We start from the raw sequence: 26,858 nt of genomic DNA, 5'->3' as shown, positions 1-26,858 counted from the left end.
CAGTTTCCTCATCTGCAAAATAAGGTTAGATGGATTAGATATCTTCAAAGATTTCTTTCAGCTCTAATGGTCTGTGTTTACTTTGTGATTAATACTAATAATCAAAATGATTGAGTATTATTATTCAAAACCAGCAGGTAATACAAAGATCGCTTTTAGCAGGTTTGGAATACATAGGGTGATTTTAGGGATAATAGACTTGCCTTCCTAATTATATTTAGCTTCTTCTAGAACAATTGAACTACAAGTTGTATCCATTGAGCGCACACTGGCTGCCAGCAGAGAAGGGAGCCCTACAGTGAGCTGAGTGGCAGGCGGATGCCAGTTTGGAATTTAGCATTTGTTAAAGAGAAATGTTGCATGGATAGTTGAGAACTGCCTCTTATAGATAAAATACCAGCCTCTTAGGTCTAGGAAGGCCTAGGAGGCAAGGGGGCTGGCTGCTTTTACACAGCCCAGTGCCCCTTCCTGTAGAATTTTAAGTAGCCATTCATTTAGTTACTACTACTACTACTACTACTACTGCTAATAAGAATTTCAGCAAATAAAGTTCCCTAATTCTTTCATTGCCTCCTCCCCCAAACATGGAAGTAGTTGAGGAAACTGAGGAACAGAGAGATTCAGTGACTTACTCAAGATCACAGTCAGGAAGTGGTAGTTCCTGGCCTAGAACTCAGTCCTCTTGACACCACATCCTGCACTTCTTCCAGTGTAGCCTGCATAGTGGACTCTGTGGTCAGAATGCTGTCAGGATTCTTTGAGAATTGAAGGGGTTCCTTTGACATAGAGCAAAACTCAGGAGGAAACTGGAGAGAGGAACAAAAGGGCAACCTGGAGGAAAATGAAAGGTTAAGGGAGGGATGTATCTGAGATCACTTCTGTGTTGTCCTTATCACCCTTCTGGACTAGTTTCAGGCCCCTGACAGTAATTGGGTATTTAGTCTTTGAACATCAAGGTTGTGAGTTGGTAGCAGAGAAGAGGGAAAGCTGTGTATGCATGGCAGAGGGACAGCATAGGGAAAGCAGACCTTCAGGAGAAAAAAAAACACTGGAAATGGCCTTGGGATCCTTGGGAGCAAGCCGTGGCTCTGTACCTACCTTGCTGTCAGAACTTGATCAAGGCTCTTCCCCACTAGGTCTTAAGTTTCCACGTCACTGAAGTGAGGAGTGGATTCAATAGAAGAACCATGTTCTCAAATGAAATTTGAGCCAGAACCTTCTATATAAAACAGGAAAAAAGTAGAACTAGTCTGGTTGAAATGGGCCTGGGACAGAGGTGGAGGACAGTGTCTAGATATCTAGGCAACCATCTTGTCAATGCAGACCGTAGTCATTGGAGGAATTGGAATTAAGAGTGAGGGTGGCTCGATGCAGCAGTTAAGCGTGCACGTTCTGCTTCGGTGGTCTGGGGTTTGCTGGTTCGGATTCCCGGTGTGGACATGACACCGCTTGGCAAGCCATGCTGTGGTAGGTGTCCCATGTATAAAGTAGAGGAAGATGGGACGGATGTTAGCTCAGGGCCAGTCTTCCTCAGCAAAAAGTGGAGGATTGTCAGCAGTTAGCTCAGGGCTAATCTTCCTCTAAATAAAGAAAGAAGTAAGTAAGTTAAGTAAGTAAGTAAGAGTGGGGATGGCTCTTCCCAGCTCAGCCAGGCTGCTTCAAAGATAGGACAGCCTTGGATGGAGGAGGGGTCGGTCTTTCATTTAAGTGGCCAGGATTCACTGAGAATCACATAGGGGCAGAGATTGAGTACCTTGGAGATCTTCAGCAGGCCTCTCCCCATCCCTTTACAAGTGAGAAAACTAAGGCACTGAAGGGGAAAGGGACTTGTCCAAGGTTGCAGTGATGGGCTTGGGATCCTGACTCCTCAAATCAGGCCCTTGCCCCCTGTAACATGCTGCGTCTGCTATAGAGTTCTGGCCCTGTGCTCCTTTGGCTGGATCAGAGACCTGAATGCTCTCTGAGATTTGGTTGGAGAAAGTGAGCTGACAGGCTGGGATAATAAGAGTATTATGTAACCTCCTGGAGGGGAGCAGTCCTGTCAGCAGCCCTTGGGGTGTCAGGCAGTGAGATGGGGGTAGGGGGAGCTTAGAATCTTCCGCAAACTACATTAGTTCTCCTGAGGCAAGGGAGCCCTGGATGCAGCCCTTTCCTGCCTGGCCATCCACCCTCAGAGTCCAGTGGAGGCCAGCACCTCATTCCATAGCCAGCTCTGGGAATGGTTCCAGCAGATCTGATCTCACTGCCTGCTTGCTTTCATTAGAGGAGGGGAATCCATGCACCTCCGTGTCCAGCTAGCTGCAGGAAGGATGTACTAAGAGCCCATCCCCCACCCCCTCAGAGTGTGGTGCCTAAAGGCAGTAGCTACTTTTAGCTCTACCTCCCACAGCCTCTCCTCCACCCACTCTCTTCCTCTCTCTCTGAACCCTGCTGGTTGGCAGGAGGGCCGGGCAGTGGGTGCTTTGGCATTGGGAAAGAGGCATGGGGGAGCCAGGCATCCCTGGGAGAGGCTCTGGTAGGCCTGGAATGGTGGGAGGGCTCATAACAAAGGCAAAATGATGAGACTGCTTTGTGCTAGGCCCAAAAGAGTGGAGGGATTTATTAATTTCCTTTGGAGTTTGCAGTCAGCTGAGGTGCTTGTCTTGAGAATCCAGATTAAACTGCACTGGAGAGTTCAGGAAGATTTATTGGACAGAACATGCATAGATACTTTCTCTACTTGGATTTAGAGAAAAGCAACTGGGGCTAGTGGACGCTTGCTTGATTCTTGACTCTCCCTCTTCAACCTTGTCTTACACTTTTCAGTGGGTTTTGCACATTGTCTCACTTGATCTTCTCTGTAGCCCTATGAAGTAGGTAGGGCAGAGATTACCTTTATTTTACAGATGAGAAAAATGAGACTCAAAGACTTATTGTCATACAACGCCTGATCTGGGCTCAAGCTCTGGAACTTATAGTGCCATTTAAAGTTATTCACGACAGCTATATCTTCTAGAAAAGGACTGTTACAAGCTGTCCTCAGTCTAATTTCCTCATTGTGGGAGCTAGGGAACTAGGCCCAGAAAGACTCCCCCAAGGAAAGACAGTATGTTTGTAGTAGTACTAGAGATAGAACATTGTCTTGTAAGGATGTAAGTTCCTGGACCTGTGAGACTTGCAAGCTATGCTTGTCTTTCAGGGGTGGTGAGGGAAACCTGTATGGTGTGATGGAAAGCGAATGGTCACTGAACTAGTAGTTTGTCATTTTTTAGCTCTGTGACCTTGGGCAAGTCACTTAGCCTTTCTGAGTCGGTTTTCTTTTCTGTTATTTGGGGTGTATAATCCCTGAGAACTCTCTGAGGCAGAAATCTCTAGGTGACTGCTACAATGGAGAGGCCTGGCATTCTGTAGGCCCTCTAAAGGTTTTGTTAGTGAAAAACATACACATGAATAAAGAGGGGCTGAAAATATGAACTCAGTTGCTGAGTACCTTAAACAAATCCTATTGTCTTTGTGCCTCATTTCTCTCAGCATGGAGGACTCTCTTTTACTTTCCTCCTTTGGAAGAAGGGAGGCCCCGTGAACTGGCCTGTTTCTTGGCTCCTTGGTGGGAAGCTGAGACTTGTTTATAAGAAGCTTTCTTTTATTTGCCCCCAGCTCCATCCTTCCCACCCAGCCACATACATGTTACTATGAATAGCAGACTAGCTTTCTCCCTATCTCCTGCAAAGCTAAAAGAAGAGCTTGGAAGAAAGCCAGACTTAATTGTGTTTTTGTTTAGTGTCTTCTCAAGTCCATCAAGCCAGAACCCCCTAGGTGCTTGGCTATTGAAAACCAATTCTTGGCCCCCAGGTCCATGGCTAGGGTTTATGAGGAGCATTACTGGGTTTTTATGATATGACTATGTTGCATTAGAAATTACAGGTTCTTGACAAATGACCTACTTAGAACAAATCTACACTCTTCATCTTTATCTGCATCATTTTGTTTGGAAAATTCTCATTGCTCCAGGGGCAAGGCAAGAAAATAAGGACTATCGTATAGTCTTCTGTTCCTGCCACATTGGTCTTTTCCCCACAATTCTATGAGGTGAGCAAGGCTAGGATTAGTCTCCTCATTTTATGGCTAAGGAAATTGAAACTCAGAGGATTGCTTTGATTGACTTAGATCAGTGCTACCTCTTAAAAGTGATGTGCTAGGAAGTGCATAACATATAGAGTTAGCTGTTTTAAGCTCACCCTTACCAAGTGGCCTTGGGCAAGCAGTTCGTTCTAAAGATGCCTTCTGCTCTTTGCTTCTATCTAGGTCTGGTTATAAAAATTAGTCAAGATAGCAGAGACAACTAGGCAGATGTCACTAGATAACTCTGGCTAGATTGGCACTGAACCACTAATTGGCAATTCAGATACATCTATTTGACCTACAGTAAGTCCACCCGGATAGCATATCATCCAGGGATGTGTGAGAGGTCTTGCCAAATGCAGAAGAGTGGCCCTAGATTCTATGGCCCTTCATGCCATATTTGGAGGTTTTCTTTTTGTAGATTTATCTGGTCATATTTAAGACTAGGCCTTGAGCCTAGTTCTCACAGTCATCCCAAAGGATGAAGAAGAATGCTTTGGATAAACCTCTTCTCATTTTGCCTGAACTGTGGTAAAGATTGTATGCCTCTGGAACTTTATCCGTTTTACTCCAAGTGGCTCAGACTACTGGGAAAAAGAGTGTGGAATAACAGATATAGGGAGACAACCAGTAGCTTGTCCAAGGTTAGAGAGGGACTAGCTAGGATGAGAAATCTGTAGGTGCTAATCCACATGCACATGTATGCGCACTGTCTTTTTGTTGTGATGGTGGTGGTGGGAAGGACCAGAGTTAGTTCATGGTGCTTAAACTGAGAAAGTCAGTGGATGAAAATGAGAACCAATAAGCATTGAGCCCACACCCTCAGAGTACTACTGGGGAAACTGAGGCCTGGGGAGAGGCAAGGACTTGCCCAAAGTCTGAGATTGGTCCTTGACCCTTGTCCTGTTTCTCTGTTCGGCTCTTGGCTGCTAGACCTCATAGATGTGAGGCCCCTTGGATAAATGGAGTGGTGGCTAAGCCTCTTGGGAAAACCACCTATGGCCACCACATTCAAGAAGTGATAGAGATGAAATTTGAACCTAGGTCCTTTGACTTGCTTAGGAGCAGATTGACCCAGGTGTCTTAGAGGAAAGCTATTAGAAACAAATTGTGGGAGGGGAAAATTGGTTAAGCCTTGCTGTCTCTGCCCATACCCACACATACACACACACTATAGGTCACATGTGATGCACGCTTACACTCAGACACATTGGTATATTTGGGATACACACAGGACAAACGTGTGGGGTACACTTTCAAATTGACACACTTGGAGCACACACTTTTGGTTAACCATGGGGCACACTCACGCTTGCACATACTCAGCACAGGTAGGGTACACACACACAGACGTACATGAGGCATGGTTATGCAGATTTATGTGTGTGGACACATGGAAGCATATAAAATACACTTGCACACCCACATAGGGCACCCTGAGATGCACGCTCAGATATGCTCCTATCCCCAGGACACACATGCCTATCCCTGAGGTACATACTCCTAAGGACTTACTTGGACAAACAACCTTTCACCCATGATACACATTTGAACACACCTATTTGACACACTCACATGCCTCACATACCCCTGTGGGATACACTCTAATGCAGAGCACGTCCTACCCCTAAGACCAGTCAGTTCTTTCTGTCTTCCAAGTGGGCATGACAGGGCACTGACCCCAAATGGTGGGCCTCTATCAGTTTCCTCTGGCTCCCCCTTCTTTATCCCTGAAAGTGGGCTTCAGAGGGCAGTGAGCTCAGGAATAAAATGGATACTCAAGGTTGCCTGTTAGTTATAGCAGGCTCCACAAGGCAAAAAAAAAAAAAAAAAACTGAGCCACAAATGTTGAGTTAAGAAGCAGATGGAGAAGATAAATTGACATTGATCAATGCAGAAAACTTAAGCCTGTTTCTCCATCCTCCAGTCCACTTAAGAACCGTAATGGAATGATATGATTGTGAAGTCATGTTCTATACAACCTAAAGTAACTGAATATTAAAGTTTGTTTTTCTTGGGAATAAAGTAACAACTTGGACCAGAGCAGGTATATCTAAATTGTGGGTGGGAGGATGTGAGGGGAAGTAGTAGAATGCGTAAAGAGGGGCAGAGGCCTAGCCTCTCATGGGTCAGTGGTGGTTGGAAGGAGTTGCCACATCCTTGATGACCACAACCCTGCCCCTGGGCACAGCAGCTTGGGCCATCTGGCCTCACTAATGAGGGCCTGCTATTTTTAGATTTTCTCAAGCTGGAAACCAGGTCGGGGTGTCGTGGGGAGGCCTTTCAGGCCCTTGGTACCAAAGGCTGGAGGTGGAAGGAGGGCTCTGTAGACTGGGTCTGGATGAAGGGTGGGAAGCAGTGAGACAGGTAGCTAGAGTGTGTCAGGTTTGTCCTGGAGCAGCAGCCTCCGAGTCCCAGTGAGTTACTGTTGACTGTGACAGCCTCATGCCCATTTCTCATCTTTGGACTTGAGATCAAGAAACATGAATTCCAGTCACTACTCAGACACTTAGGGTGTGCCTCAGTCAGGTTGCCCTCCTCTGTCTGGGTCTTATTTGGTCTATAGGTAAAATATCCAGTATTGCCCTCAGAAGCTGGCAAGGCTCAGATAGGCTAAGAGTTGAGAAAATACTTTGCAGTTGTCTTATTCTTCACTCACAAAGCTGTACCTCTCCTATCCCTAAGCTGATCTCAATGCCTGCCAAGAACTGGGCCTGACTCGTATCAGAGTAGCCATAGAAAGAAAAGACCAAAGAGGGGGCCAAGGGAAGGTAACCTCATGGGGTCAGGTTGATCAGAGTCACGCTGGGGTCACCCACACTCATACAGATGCTTCTCAATACGAGGTCAATCCCTTCCCAGAAAACAGGTTTGCAACATTTCGGTAATCATATAGCTTCAACTCCTCAGGAATCCTATGTAGTGAGGGAAAGTAGGGGGCATCAGGAGCAAAGACTTCTTAAACTAAGAAAAGCAAGGTCGGGCTATCTGTACCTGCCAACTGCCAGAGGAAGCAGCCTAGAGTACCAGTTCTGACTCTGAGAGAGTGCCTTTTTCTAAGTTTTGTGTTCAGGGCCATTTCATCTGCTTTGTTGAGGGGTAGGTGAGGAACTCGACTATGGAACCTAAGTTCAGATTTTTCTTCACCCCATAATTGTGAGCAAAGTTCTTCTGAGCCTCAGTTTTCTGGTCTGTGAAATTAGCTTAACTGTAAAGTCTCAGGATTGTTGGGTATAAGAATTTATTGTGACAAAGAATGTGAAAAAGTGCCTTGTAAAATGTTGAACATGTTTTGTTGCTGTTTGGATTGTTGAGTCCATCCAGGTCATGATTACAGGTTGTTTGGAGGTAATCCAGGAGCTTGTCCTCACTTTATTACTCCACTCCTTCCCCGTACCTTCTTTTGAGCCAATATTGTCTCTATTTTACAGATGAGATACTGAGGCTCAGCGAAGGGAGGGACCAGCCTGAGGATACAGGATTAGGTAGTAGGGGATTCAAGGCTAGAAGCTATGCCTTCAGACTGTTAAGTGTTCTTTCCATGGCCCCAAGCTATCAACTAAAGAATTCCAGCGCTAAAGGAAGCTGCTGGTGACAGCTTAAGTTAATATATGTTAAAAATTTATGTGTGTCTCTGACACATAGCAAGGAAAGAGGGCTCTCAGGGGCCCTGCCTTCCCCAGCAGTGCCATGCTTGCCCATGAGAGGCACACTGGCTGACCCTTCATCCCTTCCACGGCAACTCACGTCCCACTCGTCTCCTGCATGTTGGAAGCAGTGAAGCATTGGAGAAGATGCTAAGCTGTTGTGAGGGGAACTGTGCTGCCTGTTGAAGCCACTTCAAGAAGATCCCTAAAGGCACTTGATTCAACTTGCCCCCCCCATCTCCTCACAGTTTCCTGGGTACAGAAGGTCTGTGTAGCTGACCTGTCTAAGGGGTTAGGCTAAAAGGTATCTAAGAAGATAATGTTTGAGGGCTTTGATCTGTGGAGTATTTTGCCAACTCTTGAGGGACAAGATAGTGGAAAACCAAGAACCAAAACTGAGAGAGTCCCTTGAAACCATCTGGGCTGATTCTCACCTAACCTCCATGACTTTTTCTCCCTTAGTGTGCTGTTCCTTGTGGACCACAGACTCTCGAGCTAGGGCAGGTTTCCTAGAACCTTTCTAGCTTTTACCTTTTTGAACCCAGAAGAGGGTGACTAGGCACATTGAGACGGAGTGAAGAGATGGAAGAATCTGTGGAGCTCAGGCCTTGGGTGCTAAGCATTGGGGAAGGGTTTTTGTGTCTTGTTTCATTTGTCCTGCCTCTAATACATTATTTTCCTATAACCCACTGATTGGCTGTGGAAGTCTAACCCAATATGTGGCTATTTTCATTTGTGCTGCTAAAACCTGTAGAATGACTGTAGTACTGGCCTTTCTGGGGCATTGGACCAGCAATATTGGGGGGGGTAGGGAGACTGGAGGAAAAAAGGAGAGAGACGCCTTCCGTTCTTCACGTTTGAGAGCCCAGAGAGGTGGATAGGGAAGGGTTAGCTGACAAAGCCCTGCCAAGAAGCAGCCAGTTTCCTCAGTTCTGTTGATCCTAGACACCTCATTTTTTTATTATTTTATTTTTGAATAGGAAATACATTCACATTGTTAAAAATTCAAAAGGTACAGGAGGGTGCACAGTGAAAAGTCTTCCTCTCGCCCCTGCTCTTCAGCCACTTGGCTTCCTCTGCAGAGCCCACCAGTGAGTCCTTCCAGAGAAATCTTCTATGGCTATATAAGCATATATATTAATATATTTCTTTTTCTCTTTTTTATGGTAATACACTATCACGCTGTTGTATACCTTGTATTCCTTGGAGGTTCTTTGACCACATAGGGGCGTGAGGATGTGCTGTGGACAGTAGAGGTTAAGAGCACTGGTTTTAGAGCAAACTACCTGGGTTTTGGTTCTGGCCTTGTGTGGCCTTCAGCAATCACTTCATCTCTCTGAACCTTGGTTTTCCCATTTTTAAAATGAGGATCTAATAAGATAGTATGTGTAAAAAGTTAGATTTGTCTCTGACACATAATAAGCATTCAGCAAATGTTAGCCATCTTTTCTTAGGAGAAAAACGTTGGACTTTGAGTCAGAAGGTCAGAGTTCTATTCTGGCCTCCACTCCTAGATAGCTGAGTGACTTTCTTTTTCCAAGCCTGTTTCCTTATCTTTAAAATGTAATGTCTTATTCCTACTCTGCTTATCTCCCAGAGTTACTGGGAGGATCCGGTGAGCTCATGAATGTGAAAGCAACTTAGAAACTATAATGTGCAAAGCACATGGAATTGGTACTGCTTAATCTTTTCATAGAAGCTACTTTGGATGGCTTGAACCCAATGGTGTGACCAGGGTGAAGGCAGTGCCTTTTCTTCTGGCAGTGGAACCCAAAGGCCATCCCTGTACTAGAGTTCTATTCTGGGTGGAGGTAGCCCATCGCAAAAATTTGAAATAGTCAAGTTTTGTCTTCTGACCTTTCTTATCCCACCACATCCCTCTCCTGACTTCCTTGTTTCCATGTCTTCTTTGACTCCCTTTTGTTGCCTTTGCCTACCCTCTATCTCTTATCAAAACCTGCTTTTAGAAGCATCTGTCAAAGGTGACCCCAGCTTGCCATTTGAGATAACCTAGTCCAACTAGCTCAGAGAGGAGGCTAGATCAGCTCAAGTTCATACTGCAAGTCAGCAACCAAGCCTGGCCTGGAGTCCATTCTTCCCATCCCATTGTTTTTTTTCACTAGTATTTGCATTTTAGTGTGAACTAGTATTTGAGATTCCTTAGAGAGATTTGGTAGTGAGGGAGATTCTGGAAGTGTCTCTAATTAGCTCTCATATGGAGGTGTTCTTACCTCTTCATTTCCAAGGTCACGCTTGTTTGGGATCCTGAAGGGAAGGAGAGAGGCAGGTGCTGGTTGTAGCGCTAAAGGGATGATGTCTGTACGGCAGAGGGAGGAAAGAGCACAAGAAAATGTCTAAAACAATGATCTCTGGAATGAAGCTCAGGGAGAAAATGTTAGAAGTTCTTTATATATTAAATTGTTAATCTCATCATTGTTTAGTTGCTATTTTTGTGGAGATTTTTCTAAGACATAATTATTAGTAGTCTTTAGATACTGGGGTAGGTGTTCATATTTTTTAACCAATTGACAATTTTTAACCAGAAACAGTTGAGAACTCTCTGTCTAAAAGACTGTAGGCTTGGTTTCTAAACTTTGCTCTGCTGCTAACTAGCTTGACACATTAGGCAACTTCTCCTCACCGGACTGTTTTCTAATCTTTAAAATGTTGGACTGGACTAGGTGTGCTAGCTCTTGGGAGTTTCTAATCCCGACCTTCTCTGAGTGTAAGAACCCACTGTCTTTCAGGCTCTAGAACCTGAGACAGTGTCAAGAAGAGTAGGTTCAATCCCTAGCACTTTACTGGATGCTTTGTCCCTCAGTCAGCTGCCCTGGGTCTCTTCCCTTCTCTGTGCCCCCACCTCCTCTACCTAGCCCAGATAGGCAGAACATGCTTTTATGTAAGGCTGGCTGACCTACTTGAAGTTCTTTTGTTACAAGCACAGCCACTTTTCCTGCAGTCACAGACTTGATGCTGTCCCTCCTGGCCCTGAGGGTGGGTCTAATTTGGCTTCTCTTGTGTCCCCTCTGGCAGCCTAGGTCTAGGTATTGCATCCCTCTGTCTGAAGTCTTTAATGACACAATCTGAAGGGAAGCCAGCTCAGCCAGTTTGAGTCCCCTAGGACATGATCCAGTGGCTGCTCACTGAACACCCTTGCCATCTGCTCATTCACCATTTACCGTGTCTTCCAGGAACCCTGGATTGTGCTAGACTTTGTCAGGAGAAACGTGGCCCACCCCTAAACAGGAAATGCTGCTGACAGGGACCAGAGGCACTGCTAAATGCCTTGGCCAACCATCTTGTCTCTCACAGCGAGGCAACAGGCAGAGGGAAATCAGTAAGCCACTAGAAACCATCTTCTACTTTTTGATGGGCTGTTTAAATGCAGATTTCCTCTTTGAGCTGTAAGAACTCCCCAAGAGACAATTACATTCTCTTTGGAAATGCATGCTAAGGCTCCCAGCCTTTGTAAGCCTGTTCCCTGGGTGGGCAAGCTCAGTAGACTTCAAGGTGGTTTAAGTTGATTGAAATATATTTATTTTTTTCTCCAGTATCTTCTCCAGATATAGGAGCAGGTCACAGTGCTCCTGACTAAATGCTGTTCCTATTCTCACCACCTTAGACCAGATGGTCACATTTAAAGACGAAGTTAGAACCATTAGTTCCAAACTATCTCCTCTTCTGCTCCTCCCCCCACCTACAGCCCTCCTTCCCCAAGATTTTAACACGACATCTGTCAAGTGGATAAAATGACTTTCCCTTCTCTCTGCTTTGCCCACCCACCCTCTGGCTGTGGTGTTGATGAGTATAGAACTATGCATGTGGGAGGCACAGAGGACAGATTCTTCATGTAGTTCTAGCCCGTTCCTCCTACCCTTCTGTAAACCTAGAGGAGCCCCACTCCCACCCCTTCCCAGGAAACTCCAAGGCAGGCCTTTAAGTCTTAGTCCAGGAAAAGTTAAGCTCTCAGGGCTGGTCCCAGTGGAACCACAAGAAGAAATTCAAGAACTCAGGTTCAAGGCCCAAGATGGGTCTAGGCTACCTTAGGATTTGGGACTCTTTGAGCCCTCTGCCTCTCCCCTAGCCTTGGCCTGGCCATCTCTCAAGGTATGAAGGCAACAAGAGATGCCAATGGGTGGCTGGAACTTAGTACCCACAGCAAGTCCAAGAAGAAGGGCACAATGTAGAAGGCAGGAATATTTTGGAGATAGGGCCCAAGCTGGCTCAAGAGACAGGTTACCTCCAGCTTGGGATGGCATGCTTCTCACTCAACTCATGGAGAGAGCATTGCTGAGTGAATTTTTGTTGTTATTGTTTTACTAATAATTTGTCTCTTAGAGTATTGGAGGCTGACGTGGGTAGAGTGAACACAGCTCTAGGAAATTGTTTCTAGATTGTGGCATAGAAAGATGCTGCAAGGATTTTTCCTTAGGGTCATTGGGGTCCTCAGTGCTGAAGGTCAGGGCAGGGGCAGGAGTGGGGGAGCAACAGAGCAGGTGCAGACAGCCTCTCAAGGCAGACTGGGAACATCCTCCTGGACAAGCTACTGTAATTCCTCAGCCTTCCAGGAACATGACACAAGAACGAGAAGCCAGGAGACAGAGTTTTAGAGATTCTGATTTCTTCCGAATGGTCCAGTGCAGTAAGAGCAAATTCTTATACTTCAAACTCTGGCTTTATAAAGTTTAAGACACTTGGTCTCAGTTTGATTTATGATTCATAATCACTTGGGCTGCTTGTTAAAAATGCTGGGGTGATTCTGAGCAGAGTTTGTGGACCACACATTGAGAAGCTGGCATAATGGATCAGAAGCACCTGGGTGGTGCCAAAACATTCCAGAAGAAGTTGACAGTAACTCCCATTTCCAAGATATATTGGAGATGCAAGCTGATGTTTATCATATTGGTAGCTGCTCTCATGTGGGAGACTTCGGCCAACAGCATCATGGTTGGTGGTCCAGAAACATGTCTTCTCTCTTATCTTTGCAATCCTTGGCTCATTTGGCTGCATTTTCTCTAAAGGACTTATTGCTTCAACAAGACCAAACTTAACTCATGAACTTTTGGGCAGCAGCTGAGTCTCACTTCAGAAACTCCTGGGCTTATTAAGTTGAGCTAGTAGCTGAAGTTTCATACCAGAAGAGTCCACTGCTAAGGTCCAGGCTAAGCAAGCAACTCCCCTTCCTTCGTGTGTTTGGTCACTGTTATAGCTGAGATCACCTTGTGACTTCCTTCGGAAGAGGCACAGAAAGAGGTGCCATGCTTGATTATTAGTCTGTAACGAATGAGAAAATGTCCTGGATGGCTTCATACCTTAAGAGGTTTGTCTCATTTTTCCATGCTTTTAGGTCTTGGCAGGTGTGAGTTGGCTTGTGACCAAAGTACATATTGGCCTCTGGATCAGGTGATCTGGCTTGCTCTTGCTGAGCCTACCCACGTTTAGGCTCACCTTTCCAGATCAAGCCCAGCCCAGCTGGGTTTCGTGACTGCCAGGTCTGGCTGAAGCCAACAGTAGATCTTTTCATTTTATTAAAGTGAAAAATGGATGATATGATGGGACATTGAAGGAAGCCAATGCCTAATGACTCACAAATCACACACCCAAACTAGGAAAAAGATGATCATGTCATGAAAAGAGATGATGTTTGCATACTTCCTTTCAGTACATTTAGAGCCATCATCACTTGAATGCATCAATTATTCTGCTCAGAAATGAAATTATTTAGTTATGGGTGATAGAAAACTCAGATTAAAGCTGAAACCATCTGGATGTGAACTATTAAGTCATAGAGAAAAGAAAAGGCAATTCTTGTGATTTTTTTTTTTAATATTCATAGTGGGGTTTTTCTTACCTGGCATCTCTTCTCCTTTCCATGATGACCATCGAGCACTTGTGCAGATCTTCAGCAAAAACAAGCTCACCCCAGAAGCCACCTTGCCATAAATCCTACCAACAATGGATTGGCCTGTAGGCCACCTGGTATAGATCATGTAAATAATTTCCTTGGCCCCATAGGATGTTCTGCAGCCTGACAGAGGTGCTACCTCTGTTGCTGTGATCTGCCTCAGAGCTTGCCTGTTTTTAGGGCTTTGGGTCCTAGAACTTTAGATGGAGGATAAAAATAATGCTGTTTATTATGGATTAAGCATATATGTTAAATCTACTGTTCACAAGTGTACACTCTGGTTGTTTAGAGAATAACACTCTGATTGACAACTTGAATAACTCTGAGTTGTCTTGTTTTCTTTTTATCCTAGGTAGAAATTAGTGAAAGAGGTAAAAGTATAGAGGATACAGGCTACAGTCATCAGGGAAGGGATTAAGGAGCAGGCAGGCCAAGATCACGCAGCTAGAAAGAGGCAGCTGAGCTCCAGTGTCCCTACACTTAACCAAGGCTAAAGGTATGGCTGAATCAGAGTCACAGAGGTAGAAGTGCATCTGCCTGCAAGAAACTCAGTTTGGTCAGAGTGGAAGGTCCCTGCCAGATTTGAGACAAGGGTTGGGTCCATAGGTGGGGTGAGATTAAGGAGAGCTTTGAGAGGTTGACAGTAGGGAGCTATTGAAACTTCTTGAGCATGGATAGTGACACCAGCAAAAAAGTTTTGAGAAATATATCATTAAGGAGTAGCTTGAGGAGGAGAGAGGCAGAAATGGGAAAAATTAGGAAGGAGGGGAATGGGGCATATGATGAGTTTTACATATGTTTTATTGGCGGTGATAGTAGGTCATTCAGTGAAATGTGGACCAGGCAGTTGGAAATTTGGGACTGGAGGTGAGTGAGAGCTGATGTCACGAGAAAGGTAATTTCTTTGAGGAGCTACATGGAAAGAACAAAGAGCAGAGGTCCCCATTGACTTTTGAATGGGGCAGTTAGGGTCTAAAGTGGAAAACTTGTTCCTCAGTTTTCCCAGCCAGTCTGACTGGCCTGTACTTTAATGTGTCACCAGCAATGCCTGAGTGAGTTATATTCAGGAAGGGGCTAGTCAGCTCCAAGTTCTCATTTTTCTGAGCAGAGAGCAGTAAAACCATCCTATTAAGCCCAAAGGAGGGTGAGAAGAAATAAGCTGCAATAATGAAATTCCTGTCCTTTGCGAAGCTGTAGTGTTAGCCTCAATAGAAAGCTAGAGCTAGAAGGGACTTGAAAGATCATCTGTCTGGTTCAAGTCTATAACTTGACTGTTAAAGAAACTAAGACAGCTAAAGGGACCTGTCTAAGATTATTCAGTGAGTTACTGGCAGAGCTTCTGCCAATAGCTAGTCTTTGTTGTACACCATAGTGCCTCCTAGGTGTCATTGAAACAGCCTAAGTCACAACTTTCCAGAAATGTGGAGGATTGTTGTCCTTGAACACTTTGGGCAAGATAGCCAGAGTCTGTTTACAAGGCTTTATTAAAAAGACATATGGTTTATCTGGAGAAAGCATAATTTAGATATGCTTAAAGGGAACAAAGGAAGGGATTTTGCTCTTGCCCATGCCTAGCTATTGAAGAAGGAGAACTTCTGAGAGGATGGGGCAGGCACCAACTGAGAAAACCTTATAGAGAGGCAAAAACCCCTTCATGTCCCTCCTTGTCCTCCTGTGAAACTTCTCAGAAGGCAGGCCCAGCTCAGCTACCTTCATGGCAATTGGCAAATTTGCTGTCTCTCTCTTTTTTTTTTTAACCTTTTCCCCTTCTGCTTCTTGCCATTAAAACTCTAATATTTCTGGCAGCCACCCAAGCTAATTTGTGGAGTGGTACTGTTCAGCTAGAAGTCAAGAGCAAGAAGAGGAAGACAAATGGTGTGACTCTGGAAAACTGGGGGAAGGTTGTGATGCCAGAGTTTTTTCCTGTGTTGGCAAGGCCTGGAATTGAGACTGCTCCTTACATGACCCAAAATACCCTTTCTCAGACGTACTAACCATAGAGGAAGGCCTCGTAGACAGGCAGAGAGCCCAACCTATGGGGTGGCGTGGAGAGTCCTGGGAAGAATGAGGCATCAGGAGAGGTAAGGGTAAAGCCTAGACTAGGAAGGACCTCCTCTAGGGTAGTGGTTCACCCAGTGCGAACCCGCAATGTAGGCATCATCTGAGAACTTTTTTGAAATGTAAGTTCTCAAGCCCCACTTCAGACCTACTAAATCAGAGACTCCAGGGGCCTAGCAATCTGCCTTTTAACAAGCCCTCCAGGGCATTGAGAACTACTGCTTTAAGGTCATTCACAGGGTGGGCTGGTCTCCCTGGAGAGAGAACCAGCTGGGAGCCTCTTCTGCCTTCGTGACAGGTAGTGTGGGGGATTGGCACAAGCAAAGCCATCGAGTAAGGCCTACTAGAGATTCAGATCTGCTCTACCACTGGGTGACTGTGGGCTACTTGGTTAACCTCACAGGTTATCTTCAGTGAAAATGGAGATGTTAATGCTTAACCTTGGAGAGTTAGAGAGATTGAGATCACAAAAGAAAGCCCCTTACCCAATGCCTGGCATATGTTTTCAACAAATACAAGTTTCTCTTCCTCCCTCCTTTTTCTTCCTCCCTGTTTTACTTTATTCCTACCTTCTTCCCTCTCTTCTTTCCTTCACCCTGAAAGGGCCCACTGGCCACTCCGAGTCAGCTGTAGACACTTTTCATTGTTGGTCAGAGACCAGACTTAGAGGTCAAACTCTCAATGCCTCCAGACTATGGTGATTATATTTCCAGGTTAAAAGTCAGGGCACATAGGTCTGATAACAGATGAATCTATTTGTAGGATCAATGGGATAGAATATTTGAAATTATGATTGTCTTGGGAAATCTAGATAAAAAGGAATGGGATCTCGTTCCTTCTTTAAGAATGATATTGTGACTCTTCCCCTTCCCTATCCTCTTATTCATATCCAAAAGTGTCTTTGATGTGGGAGTGCAGAACCCTTTGTGTTCCACTCACTGGCAAGTCTGAGCAAGAGCCAACCTATACTGTACTTGGTACTGTACCTGAAATGTCCTGGGGATTGGGAATTATTTTGTTAGAAGTCCCATTAGTGCTGTTCCAAGACCAAGAGCTATTTGGGTACCTTGCTGGAGTAACCCAGTACCACCTCCTGGTTTTATGGTGGGCTTTCAGGATGAAGAGGTGGGAACAGCTGGGAAATTAGGGATTTTTGGGGGGGAGGGGTATAAAGCAGTTTAAGAAATAAAGAATTTAACTCTGATATAGCCATTCCCAAATGGCCTTTTCTTGGCTTCCTTCCTCTTCTAACTCTGTACCATTTGATAATTTGATCAGTTCCTGCTGCTTGAAACTCTTGTTCTTGACTTTTGCGAGATTATACTTCTTGGTATCCTAATTATGTGCTGACAGCTCCATTTTGGTTTGTTTCTCTGACTCCTCTTCCTCACCTCCCATTGTTGCTGTTTCCATAGGTTTCTGACCTTCTGTTCTTAGCGCTTTCTTCCAGGGCACTCTTCCTTGGTTTCCACAATTTCTTCTGGGCCATTGACTCCCAAACCTGTCTAACTATCTCCCCTGACCTCTCTTGAGCTTCACATCTACCTACATGTTCCTCTTGCCCTCCACATTCAACATATTAAAGAGAAAATTTGTCATCTCTTCTTCTCCAAAACTAGCATTTCCTTGTAACTTATCCCCATGCTTTAAGGATCACACTTAGCCTTGAACTCCCCTCTCCACCAAATTAACTTTGATCTCCTCCTTTTCCTCAAACTAGTTTTGAGAACCTTTAAACAGGACACCAGCCCACCTTTCCAGCTGTCCTCCCCACTACTCCCCTTCCACAGCCTTTTCCAAATTCCACTACCAGTTTGCCATCAAATTCCCTATAGTCTTCACCTCTGAGACTTTATTTAATCTCATTCTTCTGCTTCAAATGCCTTTCCCATTCCCTTCTCTATCTGTTACCAATCCTACCCATTCTTTAAGGTCTATCTTTAAGTGCCCCACAAAACTGTTCTAGAGCCAAATAGCCACATATGATACTTCCTTCCTCTGAAGTCTTGTACTAGGCCAGCATATACCAGGCACTGTACTAGGCAGTGTAGATCCAGTGCTCAGTTCACCCACTCTACAACCCTGCCTCTGAGGCAGGTGTTATCATCTCCATTTTGCATATGAAGAAACTGAGGCGCAAGATTGTATAGCTTACAACTCTTGCCCTTGGCTTTTGTGATACTGCACTCCTTGGTATCCAGCATGTAAGCTGGCAGTTCCATTTTGTTTTTTTTCTCTGACTCCTCTTCTATTCCTCACCTCCCATTGTCACTGCTACTTTCTAAAGTAGCAAAGCCAAGAATTGAAGCTAAGTTTGCCTGCCCTTAACCACCTTTGCATACTGCTTGGAGGGCATTCACTGTTGGTACCCAAAGGGGCTTTGATCTTCAGGTAAGGACTATGGCTGAATGACAGTGAACAGATCTTTGCACACAGTGGCAACTCACTTAGTGTTAGATGGAAAATAGATGAGCAGAGAAAAGCTCATATTTATTAAAAAACTGTGGCAATTTAAAAGTCAATTCTGTACACAAAGGGGAGATTTGAAACCAATTTCTAGCCCAAAGTTGGTTTACTTTTAAAACAACTCAGAAGATAGGTGAGGAACGTCCTCTTATTCCTGCTTGTATTTGTGACTAGAGAACACAGGAGCCCCTTACGGCTGCCAGCCCCTTCTTGAATACCCTTCCTCTCATATTTACACACACATCTGTCAGCTCTTGCTTCAATGTATTATAGCTCATGAAGCAGGTTGGAGTGTAGAATTATCCCCATTTAGCAGGTGAAGAAACTTGGACCCAGAGGCAGCATAGTTTATAAGAGCAGAGTCTAGAGCTGGACTGTGCCTGCATTTGAATTATGACTTCAATACTTATTGGCTGTGTGAATTTGGGCTAATTATTTAACCTCTCTGAGTTTCAGTTTCCTCATCTGTAATATAGGAATAATAGTGTCTCCTCAAAAGGATGTTGTGAAGCTTAAATGAGTTAATGTGTGTAAAGTGCTTAGAATAGTGCCTGCCATATAGGAAGTACTTTATATTAGCTAATGTCATCATCGTTATCATGACACCGTTAGCAAGTAGTAGAGCAAAGTCTTAAATCCAGGTATTCTCTTTCTACTACCTTCTATATCTATGGTGTTATGTCGGTGGGGAAAAATGGTCCAGGTTGGCCGTCTGGTGACTGTAGGCAAGTCACTCCTGCTATATTATACCTGATCTATAAAGTGGGGCTTAATTGTGATGATCTTTTGAAGTGCTGTCCAGTTCTGACTGTCATTGATTCCAAGTAGGCCCTGACAACAGGCTTGCCAGTTGTCTTTGTGGCCACTGGATCTTGGATTGGCTTGTCCAGGTTATAGCTGGGCTCTGTAACCTGAGGGTCCAGGCACATCAAATGGACTAAATGGGGACAAGAGTGAGCCAGTTGCTGCTGGGAGAAGCCAAGCATGGAGGCCATAAAAAGAAGACTGCACTGTAGAAAGAGTGCAGGCAGTGGAATCAGCCAGATCTGGGCCTAGGGGTCCTAAAACAGCATCAAAGATAGCATCCTCAGCAGAGGGTTGGTAATTGATGCCAAGATACTATTTTGACCCTTGTTAAAAAGCCAAGACTGGACAGCCCCAATGGCCTAACGGTTAAAGTTCAGCATGCTCTGCTTTGGTGGCCCAGATTTAGTTCCCTGGCATGGAACCATACCACTCATCTGTCAATGGCCATGCTGTGACAGCAGCTCACATAAAAAAAAGAAAAAAAAGAGGAAGATTGGCAATGGATGTTAGCTCAGGGCGAATCTTCCTCACCAATAAAAAAAAAAGCGCCAAGGATATAGCTTTAAACCACAAGCACTCATAGTGCTCTGAGTTGGGGCTGTAATGTGCTTATTGAGCTCTAGCAAAACCCAGTTGGGACCCATCTTTAGCAGGAGAAAGGAGACCTCTCTAAAAAGATTTATTATATTGAGGCCAGTGACCAGCAATTCTTCTCCACTGAAGCCAGAACAAGAAGAAATGGACTTTTAGTGCAATTGGAAGAAAGCAAGTTAAACATGAAAATGAATCTCCTAGGCAGGGGCACCAGTGACTAAAGTGGCTGTCCAAATCTCCTTCTTTTGGGTTCTTTAAGAATAAGAGCCACCTGGTTTATCATATTATGGATGGGAATCTATGAGTTCAGTATAGCTAATGAGTAGACATTGGTAGTATCATATCATGGGTATTAGAGCATATATAGTCAGAAGACCAGGCTCCATAATTTATTACTTCTGTGATTGGCCAAAGGACCAGGTCACCTCTATGAGCCTCAGTTTCCTCATTTTTAAAATATGGGTAAAGGGCTGTCCCTGTGGACTAGTGGTGAAGTTAGCACGCTCTGCTTTGGTGGCCTGGGTTTGTGGGTCTGGCTCCTGGGCGTGGACCACTCTTCAACCATACTGTGGTGCCGACTCACGTATAAAATAGAGGAAAATTGGCACAGATGTTAGCTCAGGGCTAATCTTCCTCAAGCAAAATAAGAGGAAGATTGGCAACAGATGTTAGCACAGGGCTAATCTTCCTCAGCAAATAAAAAGAAAAAAAGAAAAAATATATGGGTAATAGACCCAGCTCATTCAGTAAGGAGGAAATGATACAGTAGATGAGAAAACACTTTGTAAACAGTAAACCATGAGGTACTTGAAAGGTGGTATTATAAAAGATCCTTTTGGAAATCTCTTTTGCATCTATGCTGAGGAGTTCCACCTATACCTTACCTTCTGTGAAAGGCACGATGGCGAGAACCCTGAGTAACGGAGGATGCCTCAGGCAGGGGACTTACCAACAGAATGCCTTAACTAAGTCAAAAGATCAGTGTGTATGTGTGTGTTTTCGTATGTATGTGATGTCTTATGCATTAATTTCATGATCATAGGGTTATTCTGCAGCTGGGAAGACAGACCTGTGTGAGACAATGCATGTTCCATATTCTGTCTCTGTTGTCTTTGGTCTTGTTGATCCTTAATTGCCTTGGGGAATCAATCCTTCCTTAAAGCAGGCTGAGTGAAAAACTAATTTCTAGAGGACATATTCAGCAATTCAGTGCTAGAGAGAGAGTGGTTAAGTCCTTTGCCTGACAGGCTATATGTTCTCTATTATGGAATCTTTCTCCAAATATCAGGAAGATTCATGGCTCATACAGGCTGGTACCAGTTAGGGAAAAAAGAAGAAAAATAAGAAATAAGACAGTGGTCAGGATGGTAGCCAGAGAGAGGCAGACTATTCCCCCACCACCATCCTCATCACTGTGCTTAAATGAGTGTTGTGAACATGTGTGTATGTGTTCATGTGGCAGTGAGATACATGTCTTTCTGCTGCTGTGTGGAGCCCAGTCCTGCTCTCTATGATATCTAATAACCAGGGACAGGGTCTATACATAGCCCCTGCCTTGCTAGGTAATCCTGAGCTCACCCTTTAGCTTCCTTGTGGCTCAGTTTTACCATCTGTCAAATGCAGAATTCAACTTAGACCCACTGTGTATCTCACAGAGTGGTTGTACAAATCACTGAGTGAATCTGTGCCAAGGTTGATTTTCTTGGGAGCAAGCCATCACAGAAAGCTATATTCTTTCATACTCATGACCTCTCTGGATTGGCATCATGTGTGGGTGAGAACAGGAGGCTGCAGGACTGGGGTCCATTGTGTGTGAGGAATGCCATGGTCTGTGACCCCTGGAGGTGGGATTAAATAATGTACCACCAACTCTCAATTGGTCAGTTCCAAGGAGGATGAGGAAAGGGAGAGGAGCACAGAGAATTTAAAGTAAATATGCTCGAGTCTCATTTTAACCATTGATTTCAGCCTCTCCACCCATTTCAGATGGAGGGCTGCCTTGAAGCACCAATGAGAGATGGACTGGAGCTTTCTTCTCTCGAGGAGGGGCTCATGAGTAGGGATAAAAGCATGAGGCCTACGTAGTCCATATTCACATTCTGGATCATTCCACCCACTGGCTAATGGAGAGTTGACAATATTGTTTGTTTTGTGGTCTGGTGGAGCATGCACTCCCAGTGCCATCTCCCTCACCCTCACCATTCACCACTAGTGTGTGAGTTTTTCCATAAGGAGTAGAGCTCTGTGGGTGGGCGCGATGGGGCAAGATAGCTAGCTATGTGGACTGAACACATTCTCATTTTGTCTCCTAAGCTGATCACTGGAGATTCCATCGTTAGTGCTGAGGCAGTATGGGATCACGTCACCATGGCCAACCGGGAGTTGGCATTTAAGGCTGGCGACGTCATCAAAGTCTTGGATGCTTCCAACAAGGATTGGTGGTGGGGCCAGATCGACGATGAGGAGGGATGGTTTCCTGCCAGCTTTGTGAGGGTGAGTGTCAGCCTTCACTCTCCTCTCCTGTCTCCTTGGCTGCCTGTCCCTGGCTTCTCTCTCACCAGCCACTGTTCTCCTGCTCATTCCTCTCCTGGAGACTCCTCTCACCTTTTTCCCATTTTTTTGGTCTCCTACCCAGGACACAGGCTCCTTTTAATCTTTGCCCTTCTAATTTTGAGACATTATTTTCTTTTTCTCTTGTTTATTTTAAAAATTCCTCGCTCTCCTACCTGCTGTGACTTTGTACAAATGACTTCCCTTTTGGCTTTGGTGGTTTTTGAAGACTCTTTTAACTCTATATTGCTGTGAACTTTTACCTTTCTTACCTTCCTTCTTTTCTGCCGCCTTTGTTTTCCTCGCGTCTCCTCTTTTTTATCCTTTCGTTTTTTTATAGATCCCTCCCCTCCCTTATCCTTTTTGCTTCCTTTGTCACTTTCCTCTCATTTACGGAGCTTTGAACACTCCTGTGTGTTGTCTCAGGATTGTCTTCAGCTATTAACGTAAGAGTGTGGGCTCCCTACCCTCTCAGGGGCTAGAGTTTACTAATTGAAAATCTTACTTTTTGTCAGCGTGTCAGGTGGCTGGGATCTAAGATGTTCTGAGGGTGAGAAGCAGGCAGCTTGATAGGGCTTGCAAGGCCTTGGCGCTTTTGCCATTGTACTATGAAGAACCTGGCCCTTAACAGAAGAGGCACTTCAGAGGGGGCTCCTTGGCAGTTTCTGCTTCCTCTGGGTCACGAACTAGCAGGATGCTATGGGGAAAGAGCATTGGCCTGGTGTCCCAGCTCTTGGCCTTCCTTAGAGTTATAAGCAGGAATTAGCTCTTTGGCGATTGTGAGCTCTGATTTTCCCCATCTTCAAAATGGTATTGGCAATTCTTTCATGCCAGGGGATGTCACAGTGAATGAGATGATATATGTGAAAACAGTTTTGTGGCAATACAAGTACCAGAGCCACATCAAGGTGTCTTATGATCATCCTCACCACAGCCTATCTCCTTTTGTTAGTTTCTTCTGTAAGATAAGGCTGAAGTCCTGACCCCAAACAAAAGATCAGAGTGCCTTGAGCCCTTAGAGGATGAAGAGCCTCAGGATTAGAATGATGGCAGTGTGACATGAGAGAAGGAACAGGGCATTTGGAATCAGACAACCTGAGATGCAGTCTCAGCTTTACTACTTCCCAGCTTTATGAATTTTGTCAAGATTTTTCACTTCCCTGAGCCTCGATTTCCTCATATGAAAAGTAAGGATAGCAGACTTTTTATGAGGATTAAATGAGATCACATATGCAAGTAAAGTATCTATCACAGTGCTTGGCACTTAGTGGGTATTTGGCAAATGATAACTTGCTTTATCATCACCATTATCCTCATTATCACCACCAACTCATTAGCTCCAAGAAGGTCTGTTTATCAAGTCTGGCCCTAGTGTTGAAAGAGGTCTCCTTCCTTGGAGGGCTACCAACCCAGGAAGCACTATTACCTGGTTGTAGTGATTTGGGGGATGGCACTTCTCAGAAGCAATCAGGTGGACAAAATGACCTCTCACCTGCTTCTATCCTGAGAATCTCCTAATGAAATTTCCAATCTTTTTTCCTCTACGTATGTGGCATCATCTTTCAGAGTCTCCAAATGCCATCTGTGTCTCAGCTCAGCTTTGCAGGTTGATGAATGGGTCCCAGGGGTAGTCAGAAAGAGCACATCAATAACCATGGGCCTTTGGGACTAGCGTGAGGCCCTGTACACAGACAGCTTGTGCCTCTTGTGCTGACAGACCCCCTCTTTAAAAGAAAGATTAAACTGCACCCAGTGACAATGTCACCTAAACCCAATATATTTCTCTTTCAGTGAAATGTCATTTTTATACTAAACGGTAAATCAAGGGATGGGGCAAAATGATTTAGCAAGGGGGAATTGCTTGGGGAGGCAGATGGCAGAGCCAGGCTTTAGAATATCAGTGAACTGGCATTGATGCTCCTATGTCCAAGGCCAGTATGAGTGTTCCTTCAAGCATACTGCCCCAGCAGCCACTTGGGTGGGCTGAAGCTGACCTTTGAGAAGACTACTGGCTGACCCAGGCATGCGTGATATAGAGTCTAATCTAGTGGTTCTCAGTCCTAGCTGCACTGGACTGCACTGGCTGCACAATGAAATAAATCACTAAGGTAGCTTAAAAAAAAACCCAAACCTAAAACCCAGGCTCCAGGCTAGTTAAATCAGAATCTTTGATGTTGAGAACCATTGGCCTAGACCAACACAGTCCAATAGAAGTATAATGTGAGCCATAAATGCAAGCCACAAAAATAATTTAAATTTTTCTAGTAGCCACACTAAAAAACATTAAAAAGATACAGGTGAATTAATTTTAATATATTTTACGTAACCTGACATATCTAAAATATTATCATATATATTATCACTATAAAAATTATTAATGATGTGTTTTGTTGAGTCTTTGAAATCTGGTGTGTATTGTATACTTACAGCATATTTCTGTTCATACTAGTCACATTTCAAGTGTTCACTAGCCACATGTGGCTAGTTGCTACTATATCAGGTAACACAAGTCTGGACTGGGGACCATGATAATGGACCAGGAGCATTAATGGCAGAGCCTAAATCATAACTTAGAGCTCCAGTATTCTGTCTACCAATGTTTATTCTTTGAGAAACTGAGATAGCATTTCATGTTGTCTCAGATTGCATTCAGAATGAGCATTTGATCATTGTGAACCTTTTTGTTTATTTGTTTTAATAATGGACAGATGGTCTTCAGATCTCTAAAGGGGAGTACCATGGAATCTTAGGGGCCAGCTATTGTGGTATCACCAGTAAAAGGAAATGGCGTTAGGTTGTTGCATGAATGACGTGAATATTGGCTCCAAGTAGACCTTTCAATTCTCATGAATGAGTATTTATGTGTAGGTTTACATTTCTGGTAAGACTGAATGATGGAGGTTATGGAGGCTCTTTTCTAGTAGACATTTAAAAGTAAAACTGCTGTCTCCATTCTTCTACATTGATTTTGGTTGAGGGTAGAATGGTATTTTGGAAACAGTGCTGACTCTATCAGGAAATGAGAGACCTGAATTCTAGTCATAGCTCTCCCAGCCATTTGGTATAGGATCATAGGCTGTTATTTTCTCCTACATCTCTGAAGCACGCGCTAGGATGTATTCAAGCTCTGACATGTCTAGGTAGGACATAGAGATGGGTTACGTGAACTATTGAATCTTCACTAGTGCTGATGTAGTCAGTAGGTGGATGGACGATTTCTTCGGATGCTGTATCTCCACGTTGTATGAGAGTTGCCTGGTTTATTCAGACTCACCCTGAGCTGAGATTGAGTAGTTCCTTGAAACATCATCTGTAGGTTGTTTGGCATATAACATGAACGTATAATAGCAAACAAAAGACTTTCTCCCTAACTCCATACTAACCGGACACCTTTGTAGATCATTGGACCAAACTGGTCACTGACATAGTGGGGTATCTTCATTCCCTACCTGGAAGTCTCATTGATGTGTGAATGTCCCAGCCCTAGGATGGATAATCAAGGGTTCTTAGTGTGGTTCTATCCAAGCTAGCCCTACCTGTTGTTAATCAAATTAAAACCCAACATAGGGTCTGAGAAACTCAGATTCTTGCCTCAGTTCTGCTATTAGATGTGCATCTTGAGCAGCTTCCTGTGCATCTTTGAAGCTTAGTTTTCCTCCTTGTTAAATGGGGATGATTTAGTCTCGTGAAAATATTTTGTAACCTGTGGTATGTTGGATACCTGTAATTAGAAAGTGTGATTCCATTTTGGCTGCTGTACAAAAAATTGCTGGGTGTATGTATCTTCTACCCAGTCAAATATCTGCGTCCTCTGTTATTCAGAATTTCATTCTGTATGTGTGTACATGTATGTGTGTGTGTTCTCAGGTTCTCTCCCTCTGTACTGGGGACATGGCTTTACAAGAGAAATGCAGGAGTTGATGTACCTTCCCAGCAATTGGTCAGGTTAAGTGTATTACAGCTTACTGAACATCATTCCCCATATCTAGCTGTTGACATCTTTAGCTGCTTTCCAGCGCTGATTTCCCCCCGGTTGCTGACAGCAGACTGCTGGGATATGATTGTGTCTCTTAGTGGCAAATCCCACTCCTGTGGTAGGGCCTCCTTTTGCATGCTGGGCCCTAACTCCAAATCATTCAGACTCTTTTCCTTTGTAAAAAGGGGTCTTTTTCTGACTTTGGGCCACGGCCTGGGAAGAGGTTGCTGCCCACTTGAGGGCAGGCTGTGTACTGGACACATAACAACCTGTTATTGTTGGTGGTAGGTGAGGCCTGCATGACAAGCCATGGGATTGGTCAGAAAACAGAGAGCCTGCTCAAGTGTCATCATATATATTTTCCTTGTTTCTTCCAATTCTAGATTTCTCTGATTTCTCACCTGCCTGGAGGCAGGGCATGAAAGGATGAGCTAATCAGGTCATTGCTGTCATTCCCTGCAGTTGTGTATATCAGATGTCACAGAAGCTAAACCTCTTCTGTTCATAGGGTAGCCAACTATTCCATAGTTTTGCTTGGCTTTTGATTATATAGGATCTCTTTTTGACTGAACTTGGGGAAAACTTTTCACCTGTATGAAACCCTAAACTCACAGTAGATTTAGAGGTGGAAAGACCCATCTTGGCTAGGAGTGGCCAACTTAGATGTTTACAGGGGCCAGGCAGGTAACTTAGATGAGTAAAGCAGCCTGAGACTGGGGTAAGTGGGGGCCTGTGTCCAGTTGGGAAATCTATG

General features: G+C 44.4%; 1 protein-coding gene across 11 annotated transcripts in view; it reads left to right on the top strand.

Annotated features, from left to right (window-relative positions):
* The window catches only part of ARHGEF9 (Cdc42 guanine nucleotide exchange factor 9), a 332,248-nt gene that overhangs the window by 196,218 nt on the left and 109,172 nt on the right, over positions 1 to 26,858 (top strand). For 7 of the 11 annotated variants that reach the window (XM_070501917.1, XM_070501916.1, XM_014831378.3 and 4 more), the window contains one exon: positions 21,892 to 22,071. The exons of the other annotated variants lie outside the window; for them this stretch is intronic. In XM_070501917.1, the coding sequence (XP_070358018.1) occupies positions 21,892 to 22,071 (180 nt within the window). The remainder of the gene's footprint in view (positions 1 to 21,891; positions 22,072 to 26,858) is intronic. 11 annotated transcript variants of the gene reach the window in all.

The sequence above is a fragment of the Equus asinus genome, chromosome X (assembly GCF_041296235.1).
Source record: "Equus asinus isolate D_3611 breed Donkey chromosome X, EquAss-T2T_v2, whole genome shotgun sequence".
NCBI classification, from domain to species: domain Eukaryota; kingdom Metazoa; phylum Chordata; class Mammalia; order Perissodactyla; family Equidae; genus Equus; species Equus asinus.
Note: the sequence above shows the minus strand (reverse complement) of the source record. Positions and strands in the feature narration are given on the sequence as shown.